This window comes from Apium graveolens, chromosome 4 (genome assembly GCF_009905375.1).
Source record: "Apium graveolens cultivar Ventura chromosome 4, ASM990537v1, whole genome shotgun sequence".
Taxonomy (NCBI): domain Eukaryota; kingdom Viridiplantae; phylum Streptophyta; class Magnoliopsida; order Apiales; family Apiaceae; genus Apium; species Apium graveolens.
In genome coordinates, this window is record NC_133650.1 from 110,784,619 (window position 1) to 110,805,504 (window position 20,886).

The following is a 20,886-nucleotide window of genomic DNA, read 5'->3' on the forward strand; positions in this document are numbered from 1 at the left end:
TCTATATGAAAATGCAGCGATCCCCCTTACTACGAACGAACCAACCAAATTGCAACATCTCAACAAATGCAGTTAGACGACTAAAGATCAATAAACTCATGCAAACGGACATACAGCCAGAAACGTGGTGTGTGCAAATGCTTAACAGATATGCTTCGGAACTAGACCAATTATTATGACTCGACTATCCTCAAGGCAATCACATGATTATACAAAGAATAAAAATTCTAGGCACAAAGTGATATACAACACTACAAGAATTCTGGAGCTTATTACGGAATCATGCTTTTTATTCACAACACAAATGCTTATTTGACCGTGCAATGAGTGAGGTCCACAAAAAACTTATACAATGGTATCCATGTAACGAGCGTTAGGTTAGCGGATCCCAGACTCTAAAAGCCTTAGGTCACTAGGCACAAAGTCCCCTAAGAACTTAATAACTCGAATACCAAAGAGCCCACTCCTGATCAATTATGCATAAACACCACAATTTTTTTTTTATTTTATTATTTTTTTTTATAAAATTTCTGAGCATGTGTGTTTCGCTCCATCTTGCTCAACCCTAGACTACTCGCACAACATGCGAGCCGGCTACTAGCCATTTGACGCCTAGCCACAACTAGCAACAAATTCCATTTTTTTACTCCAATTTTTTCTTTTTCATGCCTTTATCACTAAGAACCTATTATCGAATTCTAAGCATAATAAATAGATTAACCTCGAAAACAATCAAATCATAACAACAATCTAGCCCTTACGCATTCTCTAAGACTTAGTGGAATTACAAGTGCTTCTAGCATGCATATCAACCTACACGACTCAATATCACTTTAATGTTATCACTACACGCGCATCAATATCACAATTCAGTCGATAAATCATCGCAAAAGGGATCATGGTATATGCATGAGCTATATGACATGATAAACAAATAAAGCTATATAAAAAAAAACTATATGGCATGAATATGCAACTATATGAACTAAACTATCATGAATATGCAACTATATGACACACACAAAATATTCCTCAACTACCACCCCCAAACTTAAAATCTTCACTGTCCCCAGTGAACGTAGTAGAAAGGAATACAGGGTATACCTACTCGGAGTCATCATCATCACCCTCAGTGGGTGGAGTATCAGGCGGCGGGTATGCAGAGTCCTCACCAAAAACTGGCCACTGGATATCGGCTCCAAGGCCCCGAAAAGCAGTCCTTAACGCAAGGGTGAGCTCCTGAGCAAACCTGCTCTGCATCTCGTACATGGCATCCATCCGCCGTGAAAGCCTCCTATACTGGGTATCAGCCATCCCAGCACCCTCCTGAGCTCTCGAAGAACCAGCCTCATCACGCCCAGGCCTAGCCATAGTAGCACCTCGTGCTGGACGCCCTCCTGGAAGACGATAACCCAGCCCATGCTCCTCGGGCTCACCACCGGTCCACTCCTGCATCCCATTCAGAGTCCCAGAATCAATCGGAGCTGCCGGCAACTGCAACTGCTCATGAGCCGGCAAGTTAACTCCCACTGCTCGGCAAAGCTTCGTGACCGTGGATGCATAAGGGTTGTTCATATGCTTAGCTCCCCTCAAAAACTTCAGAATTCCTTGGTAGATAAACTCACCAAGGTCCACATAGTACTCCTCATTAAGAATTCCCCACAACAACTGTGTTCTCTCAACTGTGACCTCATGTGCATGCGAAGAAGGCAAAATATTAGCACAAATAAATGCATTCCATGCACGGGCATACCTGTTCATAGCGATTTCCGGGAAGTGACGATACTCATTAGTGCCGGTCTTGAAGGTCCAAACTGTGCTCGGCCTACAGAGAGTCGCACAAATCAAATCCAAGTCGAAATTCTCAGCAGTCTTCTCATTCCAGTTCTCCTCCCCGGGCTTCCTCTCTCGCTGTCCAATCACACGGCGAATCGCCGCAGGGTGATAATCCACTGTCAGCCCTCGGACCACAGAAAACCCATTCTTTTCGGCCTTCGCGTTCACATAGAACTCGCGAACCACGCTCATCGGCACTACTTCGGGTGACTCACAAAAAGCTATCAACCCCTTCTCTGCAATCATGGGTAGCAACTCACCATCCCTCCCCGATGGTAAAAACCCTCTCTCCTTCAGAATCGGCTTCCCCAAAAGCCTAGTGTACTCCTCCTCCGCAGCTCTGTCAGTCAACCGAGGCCTTGCAGCAGTACCCCTTGATGAATCAGCAGTAGGGACTGTGCTGCTGCTATCGATAGTCCGTTCTCTCTTGGGTGCCATTGATTCTCCAATAAAAGTGTTTAAGAACTGAGTTTTGGTGCTTGGGAGAAAGTTTAAGTGTAGGAAGTTTGTGGGAGATATGTAGGATATGTGTATGTATATATAGGGTATGGAATAGGTTAAATTAGATTAGGGTTTGGGGATTAAGGGTTAAAATGATGGGGTAGTGGGAACAAATCGTGGGTTTATGGGCTAAAATTTGTTTTTTTTTATGAACTTAAAAAAAAATTCTGGCAGTCGACCCCTGAGCGGTCGCTCAGCAAAGCTGAGCGGGCGCTCAGGGGGTCACTGGAAAAAAAAATTCAGCCCCGTTTTTCTGATTTTTTTTGTGTTTTTGGATAGGTTATTGACTTCTAAGGGTTCCTGTAACAACAAATCATGAGTTACCTCCCACGCAGCGCTTCTTTTTCGTCATTAGCTTGACGTTACGTACCTTTCTCAAGTAGTCAACAAAATGGCACTAACCACTTCTCGGTTTGCCATGTCCCCATAGTAGTGCTTCAAACGCTGACTGTTAACCTTGAATGCTTGGTCCGGATCATTCTCAAAAATTTCCACCGCTCCATGTGGAAACACAGTTTTGACAATAAAAGGTCCAGACCACCTCGATTTCAACTTCCCAGGAAAAAGTCGGAGACGAGAGTTGAATAAGAGAACTTGTTGCCCCGGCACGAATAACTTAGGATGTAGCTTCCTATCGTGCCACCTCTTCACCTTTTCCTTATACATTTTGTTATTCTCGTACGCTTGAAGTCGAAATTCATCAAGTTCATTAAGCTGAAGCATTCTTTTCTTTCTAGCTGCATCTAAATCCAGGTTCAACTTTTTCAATGCCCAGTAGGCCTTATGCTCAAGCTCCGCAGGTAGATGACATCCCTTACCGTACACCAACTGAAACGGGGACATACCAAGTGGAGTTTTGTATGCTGTTCTGTAAGCCCAAACAGCTTCATCGAGCTTTAAAGACCAATCCTTCCTTGACGGACAAACAACCTTCTCTAGAATGCGCTTGATCTCTCTGTTAGACACTTCCGCTTGACCATTTGTTTGCGGATGATAGGCAGTAGCCACTCGATGATTCACATTATAACACAGCATCATAGAAGTGAACTTACGGTTGCAGAAATGCGACCCTTCATCACTTATGATTACCCAAGGTGTTCCAAACCTTGTGAAAATCTGCTTATGAAGAAAATTTAGCACTGCCTTTGCATCATTTGTCGGTAAAGCTTTGACTTCTACCCATTTTGATACATAATTGACTGCCAGCAAGATGTACTGATTATTGCAAGACGAGACAAAAGGCCCCATGAAATTGATTCCCCAAACATCAAAGACCTCGACTTCAAGCATCGCATTTAACGGCATCTCATCCTTTCTCGTCAAATTTCCCACTCTTTGGCAACGATCACACCTTAAAACAAACTGATGAGCATCCTTAAACAAAGTAGGGCAGAAAAAACCTGCTTGCAGAATACGAGCTGCCGTCTTCTCACCACCATAGTGTCCACCATAAACCGTGGAGTGGCAGTCTCGTAATATCCCCTCCGTCTCACAGAACGGGATACATCTCCTGATGATCTGGTCAGCTCCCTGTCTAAACAAATATGGTTCATCCCACATATACCACTTCACCTCATGCAGAAACTTCTTCTTTTGAGCTGAGGTCAATTTAGGAGGCAGTACATTGCTGACGAGATAGTTTACAATATCTGCAAACCATGGTTCTTCCTCCTGAACCGCAAACAACTGCTCATCCGGAAAAGATTCATTGATTAATGTCCTATCTTGTGAAGTAAAATCGGGATTCTCCAACCTAGAGAGATGGTCAGCTACTTGATTCTCAGTACCTTTTCTATCCTTGATCTCTAACTCAAATTCCTGAAGTAAAAGCACCCAACGAATGAGTCTCGGCTTCGAATCCTTCTTGGAAACCAGATAGCGAATGGTCGCATGATCAGTGAATACTGTTACTTTAGTACCAAGTAGATAAGATCGAAATTTCTCGAAACCAAAGACTATAGCCAAGAGCTCCTTCTCAGTAGTGGTGTAGTTCATTTGGGCCCCATTTAAAGTCTTACTCGCATAGTAGACCACATGGAAGAGATTTTTCTTGCGTTGTCCCAGAACTGCACCTACCGCATAATCACTCGCATCACACATCATCTCAAACGGTTCTTTCCAATCTGGTGCTGTAATAACTGGTGCAGTGATCAAACTCTTCTTGAGAGTCTCGAATGCTTCCAAACATTCATCATCAAATTTGAAAGGCACATCTTTCTCAAGCAAATTGCACAACGGCTTAGATATCTTTGAAAAGTCCTTGATGAATCACCGATAAAAACCCGCATGACCAAGAAAACTACGGATTCCTTTCATAAAATTAGGTGGTGGAAGATTTTGAATGACTCCCACCTTGGCCTTGTCCACCTCCAGACCCTTGTTAGAGACCTTATGCCCAAGAATAATGCCTTCACGCACCATAAAATGACATTTCTCCCAATTGAGCACCAAATTAGTTTCCACGCACCTTTTGAGTACGGCGCGAAGATTATTCAAACATTCATCATATGAATGTCCAAAGACGGAGAAGTCGTCCATGAACACTTCGACATTATTTCCAATCATGTCAGAGAATATAGCCATCATACATCTCTGAAAAGTGGCCGGTGCGCCACATAACCCAAACGAAACTCTGCGAAAAGTAAACGTGCCAAATGGACAAGTGAAGGTAGTCTTTTCCTGATCCTCTGGTGCAATACAAATCTGATTATACCCTGAATAGCCATCCAGAAGACAAAAATACTCATGACCAGCCAACCTGTCAAGCATCTGATCAATAAACGGAAGAGGGAAGTGATCCTTCCTTGTGGCTTTGTTCAATTTTCTATAATCCATGCATACTCTCCATCCTGTAACTGTTCGAGTAGGGATGAGCTCATTCTTTTCATTTGCTACCACAGTGATACCTCCTTTCTTAGGTACACATTGTATGGGGCTCACCCACGAACTGTCAGAAATAGGATAAATGATGCCTGCATCCAGGCATTTCAGAATTTCTTTTTTCACCACCTCCTTCATGATGGGATTCAGTCTGCGCTGTTGTTCAACAGTCGGCTTACTACATTCCTCTAGCAGAATTTTATGTATACAATATGAAGGACTTATCCCCTTGATTTCTGCTATGGTCCATCCAATAGCCGATTTGAATTCTCTCAAAATCCTTAAGAGCTTGTCTTCCTCACTACCTGAAAAGTCAGATGAAATAATAACAGGTAAAGTAGATGCATCACCTAAAAAAGCATACCTCAAGTGTTCAGGTAATGGCTTGAGCTCCAAGGTAGGTGCTTCCTCTATTGATGGTTTGAGCTTTCCTTCAGCATTCTTGAGGTCAGAAGTACCAAGAGATTCAAACGGCATGTCCAGCTTTTGCTTCCAGGGAGAAGCATTCAGATATTGTAATTGCTCGTTGCCATCTTCATCATCGCTGTCAAAATCCCCCACTAAGGCCTTTTCCAATGCATCAGACATTAGCATGCGATCGAGTTCCGAAGTAACCGCAGAATCAATCACATCCACTTTTAAGCATTCCTCATCTTCTGTAGGGAATTTCATTGCCTTGAAGACATTGAAGGTCACATCCTGATCTTGTACCCGCATAGTAAGTTCACCTTTTTGCACATCTATCAAGGTACGGCCAGTAGCCAAGAAAGGTCTTCCCAAGATTATGGGAATCTTCTTATCTTCCTCAAAATCCAGAATAACAAAATCTGCAGGAAAGAAGAGCTTATCCACCTTGACTAGCACATCCTCCACTATGCCCCTTGGGTAAGTAATGGAACGATCAGCCAATTGTAGAGACATGTATGTGGGTTTTGGATCAGGCAAATCCATCTTTTTAAAGATCGACAACGGCATCAGATTAATGCTTGCTCCCAAATCACAAAGGCACTTGTCAAAAGTCAACTTGCCAATGGTGCAAGGAATGGTGAAGCTACCTGGATCTTTCAGTTTTGGCGGTAACTTTTGCTGCAGAACAGCGCTGCATTCTTCCGTGAGAGCAACGGTCTCAAGGTCATCCAGTTTCACCTTCCTTGAAAGAATACTCTTCATAAACTTCGCATAACTAGGCATTTGCTCCAGAGCCTCAGCGAAAGGTATATTGATGTGAAGTTTCTTGAACACCTCCAGAAACTTACCGAACTGTCTATCCAGCTTTTGTTGCTGCAATCTCTTAGGAAAAGGTGGTGGAGGATAGAGCTGTTTCTCCCCTGTATTACCCTCAGGCAGAGTGTGTTCAACAGTAGTCTTCCTTGGTCCCGCCGCTTTCTCCTTTTGCTTAGCTTCTTCATCTCTAATTTCAGCTTCTCCTTCTTCAGCATCAGCAACTTTTCCAGACCTTAAGGTAATAGCCTTGACTTGCTCTTTAGCTTCCTTCCTGCCTGGTACTTCCGTGTCACTGGGAAGAGTGCCAGGTTGACGATTGCGCACTGCATTGGCTAATTGACCGATTTGATTTTCCAAGGTCTTGATAGAAACCGCCTGACTCTTGCATAACAGCTTAAGTTCCTCAAAATCAGCACTAGTAGGTGCAGCTGCACTTCCCTGTTGAGGATATGATTGCCTTTGAGCATACTGCTGTGGTTGCTCGAATCCAGGTGGGTTAAACTGTTTACTCACTCCTTGCTGATATGGTGGCTGAATAGCATTCTGATTATTCCCCCAGCTGAAATTTGGATGATTTCTGTTATTAGGATGATAGGTCGCTGGCACAGGCTGCTGTTGTCGCTGATAATTATTCACATACTGAACAGATTCGTTGACAAGAGAACACTGATCCGTAGCATGAGAACCTGCACAAAGCTCACAAACCATAGCTATTTGATTAACTCCATATGTAGCCAGAGAATCAACCTTCATTGACAGCGCTTGAAGCTGTGCTGCAATAGCGGTGGCTGCATCAACTTCCAGAATACCTGCTACCTTACCAGGCATCATCCTCTGAGTTGAGTTTTGATGCTCATTTGCAGCCATAGTCTCGATAAGATTATAAGCCTCAGTATAGCTTTTAGCCCATAAAGCGCCTCCAGCTGCTGTATCGAGTATGGGCCGAGATTGGGCCTCCAAACCATTATAGAAACCCGTGATCACCATCCAATCAGGCATTCCATGATTGGAGGCATTCCATGATGTGGACACTTTCTCAACATTTCCTTGTAGCGTTCCCAAGCTTCGCACATAGATTCTGTAGGTTGTTGCGCAAACTGAGTAAGAGCACTCCTCATAGCAGCAGTCTTTGCCATTGGATAAAACTTCACCAGAAACTTTTGCGCAAGATCTTGCCACGTAGTGATGGACCCAGCTGGTTCAGAATGTAACCAGTCCTTAGCTTTGTCCCTTAGTGAGAATGGGAAAAGCCTCAGCTTGATAGCCTCATCAGTCACGCCATTATACTTAAAAGTGCTGCAGATCTCGACAAAATTTCTTATGTGCATGTTGGGGTCTTCAGTCGTCGCTCCTCCAAAAGAAACAGAATTCTGCACCATCTGAATAGTGCCCGGCTTGATTTCAAAGGTGTTAGCTTGAATGGCCAGATGAAGAATGCTTGACTAAATGTCATCAATTTTTGGCCGAGAAAAGTCCATGAGAGCTGGATCAGCTTGAACAATACGATCACCCATGTTTACTGGTTCTTTCCGCTCAGTTCCTGAATCTGAATCTTCAAAATCTAACTTCTCCGGAATATCAAGAACTTCGTCTGTCTCCTCAGCTGTATCTAAAGTCCTCTTGCGAGTACGAGAACGAGTTTGCATAAACGCTTGCTAAAGTACCTGAAACACAACTGGAAACAATAAGTAACTACTACGTCCTAATCACTGAGTCCTAATGACCAATGAGGGTAAGTACATAAACTAAACAAATACGCCGAGTCCCCGGCAGCGGTGCCAAAAACTTGTTAGGGCGAAAACACACGCTAATATTCACGCAAGTATACGCGTTCGCAAGTAATATAGAATACTTTCTAGTTCGTTCCCACAGAGACTCAGACTAATTTATTGTCTAATTAAACTCACTCACCAATGTATGATTACTTCTCAATGTTAAGACACTAACACTTAGAATTGTTGATTAAATATTAACTACAATTAACTACTTAATTAATCACTTAATTAACACTTCAATTTATCAATAATAAAACACTCATGAGATCACAACTTCATTACTACTTCCTTCAATAGTCATTGTTAATTCCTTTAACATGTGACAGTGATGATATTAATTGAATAACACGAAACTGATAAAAGCCAACTTTCATTGTACTAATACCATTCTACCAAACATCCATAATTAAGATAGAAGTTGAATAGTCATCAATTATGTTGAGTTCCTATATGTCTACAGAAATTGACAACACAACGATTTAAGCACAAGTTATTCCTTTTGATTACATAGGGCAAATAAAACTGTTAGAGTTACCCACTAATCATGCACAACGTACATGAACCTATGCTAGCATGGCAAGTTCTAAATCTCAAGATCCACCGTCGCTTCACAACAGATTAACACCCTATCTTATATGTTCGTGAAGCACATAAGACGAATACGCACAACCAATACTAGATATCATACAATCATCACACACTAAAGTATTAAACAATTAACTAAAGAATTCCATAGTAAATCCGTTGCAACCCCATGATCACGATTAGCCCATAATAGCACTTATCGTCATCATGGGTTCATATAAAATCATGATAAACAAACACAAGAAAATAATAACTAAACTAATTATATTAAATCAGAGTACGTCACAAGAGTAAATAGGTTCAAAGTAAGAAAACTAGCATCCAACGTTACAACGAAACAAGAATCACAAGAAAATATGCTTCCTCTTCGTTGCTGTGTACTAAAACGGTCTTCTTCCTTATCTCCTTCGCTCCTTGCGTAATACCACGATCCTCTCTCTTAAAAACGTCTCCAAATCTACTTATATAATAGTCCCATAAAACTCAGATTACATAGAAGTGGAAGCCAAACAGAAATAGAAGTCCTAATACAAATTATCTTTTTCCCCGACCCTGCGCGGCCGCTCAGCATAGCTGAGCGGGCGCTCAGCTTTCTGCGCGACCGCTCAGCATTGCTGAGCGGGCGCTCAGGACCCTTCTGGAAAATTCCTGAGTTTGCTCCGTTCGTTCGCCGTAATATGCCCATTTCTTCCCTCTCTCAATGATGAACACATGCCAAGGCTTATTCTTGATGATTACTCCTCCGAAATGCAACTAATACCCTGATGCATAAACACTAGAAAAATGCATCAAATACACAAAATACTTGATTTCAATGCACCAATTTAAGCCATTTTAAGATGTTCTAAGTGGTATAAAATGCCACTTATCAGCAGCCGAAGCCTGTTCACTAAGCCGAAGGAGTCTGGGCGTAACATTTGGCGCCGACTGTGGGGACACGAGAGTTACCAGCTGAGAACGAGAACATGACAGAAATAATTCATGAGCATTCACCGCCGCCTGGTTTTTCCGACAAAGGACAACCATCCACCCTAGTGGACGAAGATGGGGTCATCACATTGACTCCCGAAGAAGAGGCTTTACTCCTAAACATCCGGGCAGAAAAGGCCGCGGAGAAGGGCAAGGCCAAAACTGATCAAGCTGACAAGGAAGCAGAAACCCGAGCGAAGCGAAGAGAGGCTGACGCGCTCCGGCTAAAGGCCCTGCAGCTTCAAAGAGAGGAGATTAAATTGCAAGAACGAGCCTTGCGTGAAGCAATGCAGGCCGACGAGCCCGGCAGAATGAATAAGGATAGAAGAGAACGTCGGGTGCATGACGAAGAAGATGAATCTGACTCTGATTCGCATCCCCGAAGGAAGAGGACCAAACAACCCTTTTCTTCTGATTCGGATAAGGAACCCGATGGATCCCACCTCAGGCTCAATCGCCTAGAGAAGGCCCTATTCGGCGATATGAGGGCCGATAGAGAACCGGTCGTGACACAAGAAATTGAGCAATATCGACCCCCCCAGGCGAAGAGAGGCAATTCCCTAAGATGAGCGAGTTCAATGGGAAAGGAGACTCCGAAGACCACTGCAAAAAATACGAACTCCTAATGGTTAGGATGGGTCACAATGATATTATGTTGTACAAAATGTTCAAGACCTATCTCAAGGGGTCGGCTTCGATGTGGTACAAGTCCCTCAAGCCCAGATCCATTGGATCCTACGAGCAGTTGAAGAGGAAGTTTTTGAAGTACTACTCGCACTTGTGCCGGAAGGCGAAGGATACTGAAGCCCTGGTCCACTGCAGACAGAGGGCGAACGAAGAGTTGGGGGACTATCTCGCTCGGTTCAAGGAAGAAGCTGGGATGGTCACTAATCTGGACAAAATCAAGGTGATGGGCTTCTTAACGGCGGGGCTGGACCCCTATAAAGGTAAAAAGCTTCGCTCATCTCTTTACGATTTTCCCCCGAAATCCCTGAATGATATATATGTGAGAGCCGAGAACATTCGCCGAAAAATGGAAAGCATTGGGGGGTATAAGGATTCAAGAAGGGATGACCGATCAAAGCGAGCCGACAGATACGAAGGCTCAAGATCAGGCGCTGACCGAAAGGATAGTAGGAAAGAAGGAAGAAAAAAAACGGATCGTGGGGCCGAACGGAGATGAGATAGAGATTCGGCCGTATTCACCCCTCTGAATGCGCCGATCTCCAAGATTCTCCATGAGATCAAGGGCAAACCCGGATTCGTTCGTTCCGCCAAAATAAAGGTCCCAAACCACAAGAAAAACCCCGATAAATATTGCGACTATCACAGGGACAAGGGGCATAACACCAATGAGCGTTATCACCTCAAAAAGCTCATTGAGCGTATGATCAAAGACGGCGAGCTTAATCAGTTCGTCCGAGATCTGAGAGATAGGCTTGGGCCGAAGGAGAATCATGAGGAGGAGATAGAGGGTGAGGCGTCAGAGCGAAGGGAAAGGATAAGGGGCGAAGTAAAAACTATATCTGGGGGCAGCATCCTGGATAAGGATAGTAAGACAGCCAAGAAGAATTATGCCCAACAAGTGTACAATCTATATCAGTTCGGGCAGGCGAAGCCCCATATGCTCATGACCTTCAACACAGAAGACTATGAGGATGTCATTCGCTCACACGAGGACCCTCTTATCATCAATCCTATCATTGGGCAAAATAAGATATGGAAGGTAATGGTGGATACCGGTAGCTCGGCCAACATACTGTTCCACAAAACCTACTGCAAGATGAACTTGGCCGGAGAACAGCTTGAGCCCTGCAACGAGGCTCCCCTTTACGCCATTGGAGGGCATCCCATTCAGTTTGAAGGAACAATTAATCTCCTAGTCCTCCTAGGCAAATTGTCATATACTGTTGAGAAGCCAGTAAAATTCTACGTGGTTCGGATCGAAAGCCCGTACAATGCAATATTTGGAAGGCCCTTCTTGTCAACCTTTGAAGTGGTGAAGTCTATACCCCATCTTAAGCTCAAGTTCCCAACTAAGAAAGGGGTAGGAGAAATGAGGGGCGATGAGAACACCGCCCGAATCATAATGCTGGAAGATCTCGAGAAGGATCAGGAATACGAAGGGCCGGACGGAACTGGAAAGAGGAAGCGGGCTGAATCCGAGCCCAGCGGAAGTCGAGAAACATTGAATATTGAGTTGGAGAAATTTGGGGCCGACCTCTCGAGCCCGATTGCCGAACCCGCAGCGGAAACCGAAGAAGTAGAATTGTACGCGGGCCATTCGGGAAAGATGGTTCGGATTGGAAAAAATATGGGGGTGGATCAGAAGACGAAGGTAATAGCTGTCATTCGGAAATACCATGATGTGTTCGCCTGGGGGCCGGAAGACATGCCCGGCTTGGATCCCAAGACGGCAAAGCACTGCTTGAATGTGCAACCCGAGGCCAAACCGGTGAAGCAGAAGAAGAGGAAATTTGTAGTCGAACGACAGAAGGTCATAGAGGCCGAAGTAGAAAAACTGTTGGAAGCTAAATTTATCGAAGAAATTGAATATCCCGACTGGCTGGCCAACGTGGTGGTCGTCAAGAAGTCAAATGGGAAGTGGAGGATGTGCGTGGACTATACGGATCTCAATAAAGCATGTCCAAAGGATCACTACCCCTTGCCCATCATCGACCAACTGATAGACGCCACGGCATGATATGAGGTACTTAGTTTTCTGGATACTTTTTCTGGTTATCATCAAATTGCTATGAATGACGAGGATGTGCCCAAGACAGCATTCATAACTCCGAAGGGGACTTATGCTTATATTAAAATGCCCTTCGGACTGAAGAACGCTGGAGCCACATTCCAACGAATGGTAAACAAGGTCTTTAAAGAGCAGATCGGAAGGAACATGGAGGCATATGTGGATGATATGATTGTGAAATCACTGTTCCAAGATCATGTCGAAGACTTAAAAGAATGCTTCGAAACGCTCCGGAGAAATAACATGAGGATCAATCCGAACAAATGTACCTTCGGAGTCTCCAATGGCAAGTTTCTTGGTTACATGGTCAGCGCCCGGGGGATAGAGGCGAACCCAGAGAAGATCGAGGCAGTCATTAATATGGAACCTCCTTATGCATCAGAGACATCCATAAATTGACCGGCCGGCTCGCCGCCCTTCGGCGTTTCATTTCCCGGACAGTCGAGAAGGCACTCCCCTTCTTCGTCATGCTCAAAGGGTCAAAGAATTTTGAGTGGGGGACCGAGTGCCAAAGGGCATTCGAGGAAGTAAAAGAATATCTTACAAAGGCACCACTCTTGATGAGGCCCGATCCGAAGGAAACCCTCCATCTTTATCTAGCCATGTCCGACAGAACTCTGGGGGCAGTGCTCGTGAAAAACTTCAAAGGCAATTAACACCTTGTGTTCTACGTGTCACATGTCATCAAGGATGCAGAGACAAGGTACCCCAATGCCGAAAAATTCGCATATGGGTTGGTTATGGCCTCCCAAAAATTGCAACACTATTTCCAAGGCCGAACGATTCAAATTGTCACCAGTCAACCTCTGAAGAAGATTTTAACAAGGCCCGAAGCCTCGGGAAGAGTCGTGGCTTGGTCCATCGAACTTGGGGAATTTAATCTCGAGTGTCCCCAGGACGGCGATCAAGGCTCAAGCTCTGGCCGACTTTATGGTCGAGTGGACCTTCTCAGGACCGAAGGATCTTACACCCGACGAATAGCTAATCCGGATCCCTGGGAAGTGGAAACTTTTTATAGATGGGTCGGTAGCCGGAAAAAAGTGTGGGGCCGGCCTAATTCACTCCAGCCCCGAAGGATTCGTGATATGTCAGGCTATAAGATTCGACTTTCCCTTGACGAACAATAAAGCAGAGTATGAGGCACTCCTCGCAGGGATGGAGCTGGCCCGAAGCCTTGAGGCGAAGCATCTAAGGGCTTTCAGCGACTCCATGCTGGTTGTGAAACACTTCATGGGGGAATATGAGCAAAGAGATCCCCGAACGAAAGCATATGCTGCCAAGGTAAGAGATGCTTCTTTGTCATTTAAAACCTTTGAGCTAAGTCAAATCGGCAGGGAGAACAATGCTCGGGCGGACGCCCTTTCCAAGCTAGCTTCGGCCGAGACACAGAACCTAACTGGTTCTGTTTACCTCACCGAAGCCAAGATGCCTTCGATTGAGAAGAAAGAATGTCTAGAGATTGACCAGGGGAGCGATTGGATGACCCCCCTCAGGAACTTTCTGGAGAAAGGCATTCTACCTCCAGACCGAAGGGAGGCGCTAAAAATAAAATATAGAGCGTCGAGCTACACAATCATTAATGGGCGGATGTATCGCCGATCAGTCAGTCAACCCCTGCTACGATGTTTAAACATCGAAGAACAACGACAGGCTCTTGAGGCGGTGCACGAAGGAATTTGCGGCGAGCACCTGGCCGGTCGGTCCCTTGCCTTTAGAATTCTCCGACAAGGATTCTTCTAGCCCACCCTGAAGGCCGACGCCAGCAGCTATGCAAAGAGGTGTGTACAGTGCCAATTGTTCACCACTGTCCCAAAACAGCCCCCAGAAGAGATGACTTCGGTGCTAAGCCCCATTCCGTTCACCGTGTGGGCCGTGGATATTGTGGGCATTCTCCCAAAAAGCACGAGGCAGGAAAAATACTGCATAATTGCCATCGATTACATGACCAAGTGGTTCGAAGCCCGACCTCTCTCTGCTATTAACGAAGAGGCAGCAAAGAAGTTCTTCTTGGAACAGATTATTCTCCGATTCGGGATTCTGAAGATCTGCGTCTCTGACAATGAAACCCAGTTTATTGGAAACAAATTTCGTAAGTTCCTGCACCACTTCGGAATTGAACAGAGGTTTAGCTCATTCGCCCACCCGCAAGGGAATGGAACAGTAGAAGCAGCAAATAAAGTAATCTTTCAAGGAGTAAAGAAGAGGCTGGGAGAAGCTAAAGGAAGATGGGCGGAAGAACTCACTTGGATCTTATGGGCCTACCGAACTGAAGGGTTTTGAGTACATAAATGCAACGGAAACAGTAATTAAAAATGTAAAAAATCAGAATTTTTGAAACCCGCCGCAGGATCCATGCGAAAAACATATATTTAATTCGTAGATCAAATTGTTTACCTTAAGAAGCTTTACCAATTGTTGACTAATGGAGATCCAAAGCTTGTTCAATCACCACGCATCCCGCTCTCGCGATCTACGCTCTATCGATATCCACACGAATGCTTGAACTCAAGGATTGGATATGTACTAGCACAAACTCGTTTCTTCTTGCTCTCTCCATCTTCTCTCTTGGTGGCTAGGGTTTTATTAAAAGTCTTTTTCATCCAAAAATCAGCCACACAAGAGATATTATATAGAGAGTAGAAAAACGAATTATAACTCTTAACTAAGTAGGAGTTATTATTAATTCGAAAATCCTATTTGTATTATAATTAAGTCTCACTTAATTATTTAACAAATAAATTTTATAATTAATATTAGTAAATTCGAATATCAATATTTATCTAATTAATTAAGTCATACTTAATTAATATTATAAATAATTTGAATTACTTTAATTTAATTTAAATCCAATTTAAATTAAATAATCCTTCAAGCATTCTTTGTGTGTGACCCTATAGGTTATTATTACATTGGCAACAAATTTTAAATCTAATTTAAAATCGTAAACAATGAGCGGCATCTAGTAATACATCATTGCTACCCAAGTAATAATAATTGAATCAGTGATCGATTAAACCTTTTGTGAATAATGTACGATGTAATATAATCCCTTTAACCAAATATTATAGATTAAACTAGAGGCATATAATGTGTCATCCTCATCATAGTTTAATCCAAGTTTCATTGATCAATGAGTAAACTGTCATATCAAATCAATATTTGAGCATGGCCACGCATTTCATAGTCTAGCTCACACAAGAGGCCAATAATATCACTCCTAAAATAGGAGGGTTAAATCCCATCTAGAGCATTCATATTTCTCATACGATTCATAATATACCCAATGTTCACTTTTATCATTACCCGGTTAAGGATAACTTTTAATGGAATCAATGTATATTAATTCTCGTATAGAAATATAATGACTTCAGGTCTAAGGACCATTACATCATTATTACTGTAAGAATTACTTATGACACAACAGACATGTAGAATCTCACATGGGGTCTGTCCAGCACCATGTACATATACATCTGCCTGTGTTTTTGACTTTAGTATCACTATACCTATGATCAATGAGATGTGATCATCAGTCAACAAACACACCAGTATTAATGCATTATTATTGTCCCTTAATAATAATACTCGACTAGGGACCTTTAGGAATATTGATATTATTCTCATAATCTCATTTCTAAGTCACGTACTTAGAGATATAGAATTGCATATCATATTACAAGGACATTTATTAATCTAACATTTATATCACAGTAAATTAAGAATTAATAAATTATAAATAGAATAATCGATAGAACATAAACATTAATAATCCTTATGTCTTAAACTAAAACATCATAGTAGTGTTGTCTCTAGGGCACAAACACTAAAATCTCCCACTTGCACTAGAGCCAATCACCCATGTATCTAATACTCATGGAACTAGTATGACCATCGTACTTCTGCTGCGACAAAGCCTTAGTCAGTGGGTCTGCAACACTATCATTACTATGCACTTTACATTTATATCTCCTTGATCATTAATCTCATTAATAAAGTCATATCGCCTAAGGACATGCCTAAACAGTCTCATTGGCTGTTTCAAAAAATATCAATATATTCGAAATCTTTTATAGAATCATCAATGTTCTTGTTGTGAACTATTCCAGCTAACATCACTTATATTTAGACAAAACACAAACCAGACATAGACACATAATCATCCTTGTCTATCCAGAAATTAGGTTAAGAAACTAGTATCAGTGTAATTCTTTAAAACCGGTTCCCTGTCTTCTCCATACACCAAAAATAAATCTTTAGTCCTCTTTAAGTACTTAAGAATATTCTTGAAAATTATCCAGTGACCCTCACCTGGATTAGACTGATATCTGCTCGTCATACTCAAAGTATACGAAACATCAGGATAAATACATATCATTGTACACATTATAGATCCAATTGCTAAAGCAGATGGAGCTTTCTCAAACAACCCTTATCATCTAATGATTTAGGGGGAAATTATCTTTTGAGATCACTATCCCATGAGACATCGAAACATATCCTTTCTTTATCTCCCGCATCTTAAAATGATGTAATATTTTATCAATGTATGTACTCCGACTAGGTCGATTAATCTCCTTGATCTATCTCTATAGATCTTGATCCCTAATATATAGGTAGCATCACCTAAGTCCTTCATCGAGAAACTATTTCCCAACCAAGTCTTAACAGCCTGTAGAGAAGGTATGTCATTCTTTATTAGTAATATGTCATCTATATATAGTACTAGGAATGCCACGTGGTTCCCACTAACCTTTTTGTAAACACATGGTTCATCTTCATTTGAATAAAGCCAAATTCTTTGACTATTTCATCAAAACGACGATTCCATCTCCTTGAGGCTTGCTTCAATCCATAAATAGATCGAAGCAACTTACAGACCATCTTAGCAAACTTGGGATCGACAAAACCCTCAGGTTGTATCATGTATACATCCTCTTCAAGGCTCCCATTTAAGAAAGCGGTTTTGACATCCATTTGCCAAATCTCATAGTCGTAGTAAGCAGCTATTGCTAGCAAAATCCTGATGGACTTGACCATAGCAACTGGTGAAAAGGTCTCATCACAGTCTATACCATGAACTTGTTTGAAACCTTTTGCCACCAGTCATGCTTTATAGGTCTGTACTTTACCATCCATATCAGTTTTCTTCTTGAAAACCCACTTGCACCCTATAGGTTTTACCCCTTCAGGTGGATCAACTAAAGTCCATACTTTATTTTGATACATGGATTCCATTTCGGATTTCATGGCTTCTAGCCATCTCTCGGAGTCTGGACTGTTCATAGCATCTTGGTAGGTAAGAGGCTTATCCTTATCCGTAATCATCACATCAGCATCTTGAGTCAAAATAAATCCATAATTTCTCCCAGACTCATGGTGAATCTTACTAGATCTATGAATAACATGTGTTTCCTAAACATGATTACTTTCAATATTTTGTTGTACATCCTGATCTTATTCCAACTATGGTTCAATGTTATCATGTGGATCACAATCTTCATCGAGATGTATTATCCTCCCACTGATTTTCTTAGAAAGTAGTTCTCCCTCAAAAATACAGCGGTCCGAGCAACAAACACTTTGTTCTCGAAAGGATTACAAAACTATACCATAGTCTCACTTGGATATCTCACAAAATAGCATCTATCTAATTTTGGTAGAAGCTTGTCCGAGGCTAAACATTTTACAAACGCTTCACGTCCCCAAATTTTCATAAATGACATGCTATGACGTTTATCAGTCCATATCTCATATGGAGTCTTTTTAACCGCTTTAGTCGGAACTTGGTTAAGTGTATATGCAGCCATTTCTAGAGCATAACCCTAGAAACTGAATGGAAGATCCGCTTGACTCATCATCGATCGCACTATGTCCAACAAGGTACGATTTCTCCTCTCAGAATCTCTATTCTATTGAGGTGTTCCAGAAGGAGTAAGTTATGATACACTATCACACTCCTTCAAGAAACTCTTGAAATTGAGGTTTAAGTATTCTCCTCCACGATCTGATCGTAAAACTTTTATACTTTTCCCTTGTTTTCTTTTCTACTTCGGGCTTACATTCTTTGAACATTTAAAAAGAATCGGATTTGTTCTTCATAAGAACCACATATCCATATCTACTGAAATCATCAGTAAATATTATGAAGCAGTATAAGCCCCCTTGCCATCATGCGCATTCGACCACATACATCATTATGTATAAGTCATAATCGTTCGGTGGCCCTTTCACCTGATCAGGTAAAAGAAGCTTTAGTCATTTTGCCAATGAGACAAAGTTCGCATCTTCCGTATGATTTAAAATCAAACTTATCCAAGTATTCATCTATATGTAACTCAGAAATGCGTTTCTCATTAATATGGCTTAACGACAATGCTAGAGGTAATGTTTGATTTGAGTCAACTTAGAACATATAAATTGTTAACTAATTGTGCAACATTATAAGTCTTATCATTGAAATAGAATAATCAACTATTGTTTATTTAAATAAAATGAAAACCTTTCTTGTCCTGACAAGAAATTGACTTAATGGATCCCCTAAAGGCAGGCACGTAATAACAATTTATCAAGTTCTCAATCTCACCTATATGGGCAAAATTAGGTATTGAGTTCCTTCAACTAGAGCAACAACTTTTGCTCCAATTCTAACCCAATACCTGAAGCTTGACCATTGCTAGTCTTCTTCTTTAGATCTTTCAAACAAGTTCAACAATTTAACTTCCAATCATCCGGTTATTTCCACAAGAATGACAATCATCTCCTTTAGCAACACCACTATCAGGCTTCAAAAGCCCTTTTGGATTGGACTTTAGTTTGGCACTGAATGGGATCAAATCTTCACCTTGCCTGTCCACTTTCCTTTCCCATTTGAATTCCATATGTACATCATCAATATGGACGTAATTCATGCCTTTACCGTGTTATTTTCAGCAGTTCTAAACATGCTTAACAACTCAGTGAGTGTTCTATCTATCTCATTCCTTTTGTTCTTAACAAACTAAGAATAGAAGTTGTTCAAAGATTGTTTGATCAAATCAAGCTGAGTCTCTAGACTATTCTTGAAACCCAAAATATCAAGGTACATACACCTATCATCTTTAGAACATGTGGTCCAACCGGATATCATTCTCCCATTAATGCAAAGTATGGTGCCTTATTATTTTCAAATCTTTCTGACGAGCCTATCCTTCAAACATCCTTTGAAGGTGTTCAATCATATCATAAGCATCATTATGCTCTTGTTTCTTCTAAAGCTCAGCACTCATAATTACAAGCATAGGACATGAAACATCAGTTGCATAATCAATTTGCTTCTGGTAAGCATTTTGTTCAGCACATGTTTCATTCTCAGCTAGAAGAAATAAGGGAGGGGGTTTGAGTGACATCCTTGAACCTGAGGACAATCCTCAAGTTCCCATGTCAATTGAGGAAATTATTTCATGTCAGCTTGTCCTTCTCAGGGACTATTACATAGAGAAGTTATTTGTGTTATTTGTCATTTGATATCTACAATATTAAAGTGCATAAAATGACTTAGTCTACAGATGATCATTAAATTATGTTCAAGTGATTATTCATATATATATATATATATATATTCACAATATATATCTCCCACTATTTTTATCAATTCAATAGCCCTAACTATTAATTCGGAAAAAATATCTTCTATATCCTTTCTAGTGAGCCAAGATCCATATTTCACCACGCGTTAGGTCAGGTTTGGCTTTTCTCCTAAAACATGATTATTTAGGTAGACAACATTTGTCAATTATATCAACAATATAACTCTTGGATAGCTTGGTGGAACAATATTTGTTCATATTTATCTAATAAATCTCGCCAAACTCTATGCCTTTAAGTTCACAATCCTATTGTGGTAACTTAGTTAAGTCAAACCCAATAGTCAAAAAATATCAATATACTTCAAAACATCTCCCACGATAGATAGGAGTACTTCGCTTTGGCGAATGGTCGATCTAGGGGTTAACGTATTGGACTCATTGGAAGGCATCTGATCAACTTAAAATTAACTTTAGGGTTTTGTTAATTTTAAAACGATCATGATCCCATCATAAAGAGATTTCCAATTTTTCCTTGAATAAAATACTTCATATAAATATTCGTCAATGGTTTGATTTCCAGGTAGTGAGATAGTCACAATGGTCTCGCTTAAAACCCACAACCTTACAAGTTCAATGAACTTGCTTTTGATAAAATCGCCCCCTGTCAGAAATTTTGTATTTTATTCCGTGTTTCATAAACACGAGAATCTCATAATCGTTTGTTCATTTTAAAATCTTGAGTCGTTACAGATTTTATCTTGTTTAGAAAGTATGGTAAGGGTGTCGTATCTAATAC

At 41.5% G+C, this 20,886-nt stretch overlaps 1 protein-coding gene and 1 non-coding gene across 2 annotated transcripts; both read left to right on the forward strand.

Annotated features, from left to right (window-relative positions):
* Positions 1-7,455: 7,455 nt before the first annotated feature.
* Positions 7,456-7,562, forward strand: LOC141722489 (small nucleolar RNA R71). The gene has a single exon (XR_012575508.1). It is a non-coding gene; the product is annotated as a small nucleolar RNA R71 (small nucleolar RNA).
* Positions 7,563-13,680: 6,118 nt separating this feature from the next.
* Positions 13,681-14,265, forward strand: LOC141718859 (uncharacterized). Its single transcript, XM_074521235.1, has one exon. It carries the CDS (start codon positions 13,681-13,683, stop codon positions 14,263-14,265), a length of 585 nt encoding a protein of 194 aa, XP_074377336.1.
* The last annotated feature ends 6,621 nt before the right edge of the window (positions 14,266-20,886 follow it).

What these genes read in the sequence shown, in the direction of transcription:
- LOC141718859 (XM_074521235.1), top strand. Translation starts at nt 13,681, where the DNA reads ATGGAGCTGGCCCGAAGCCTTGAGGCGAAGCATCTAAGGGCTTTCAGC.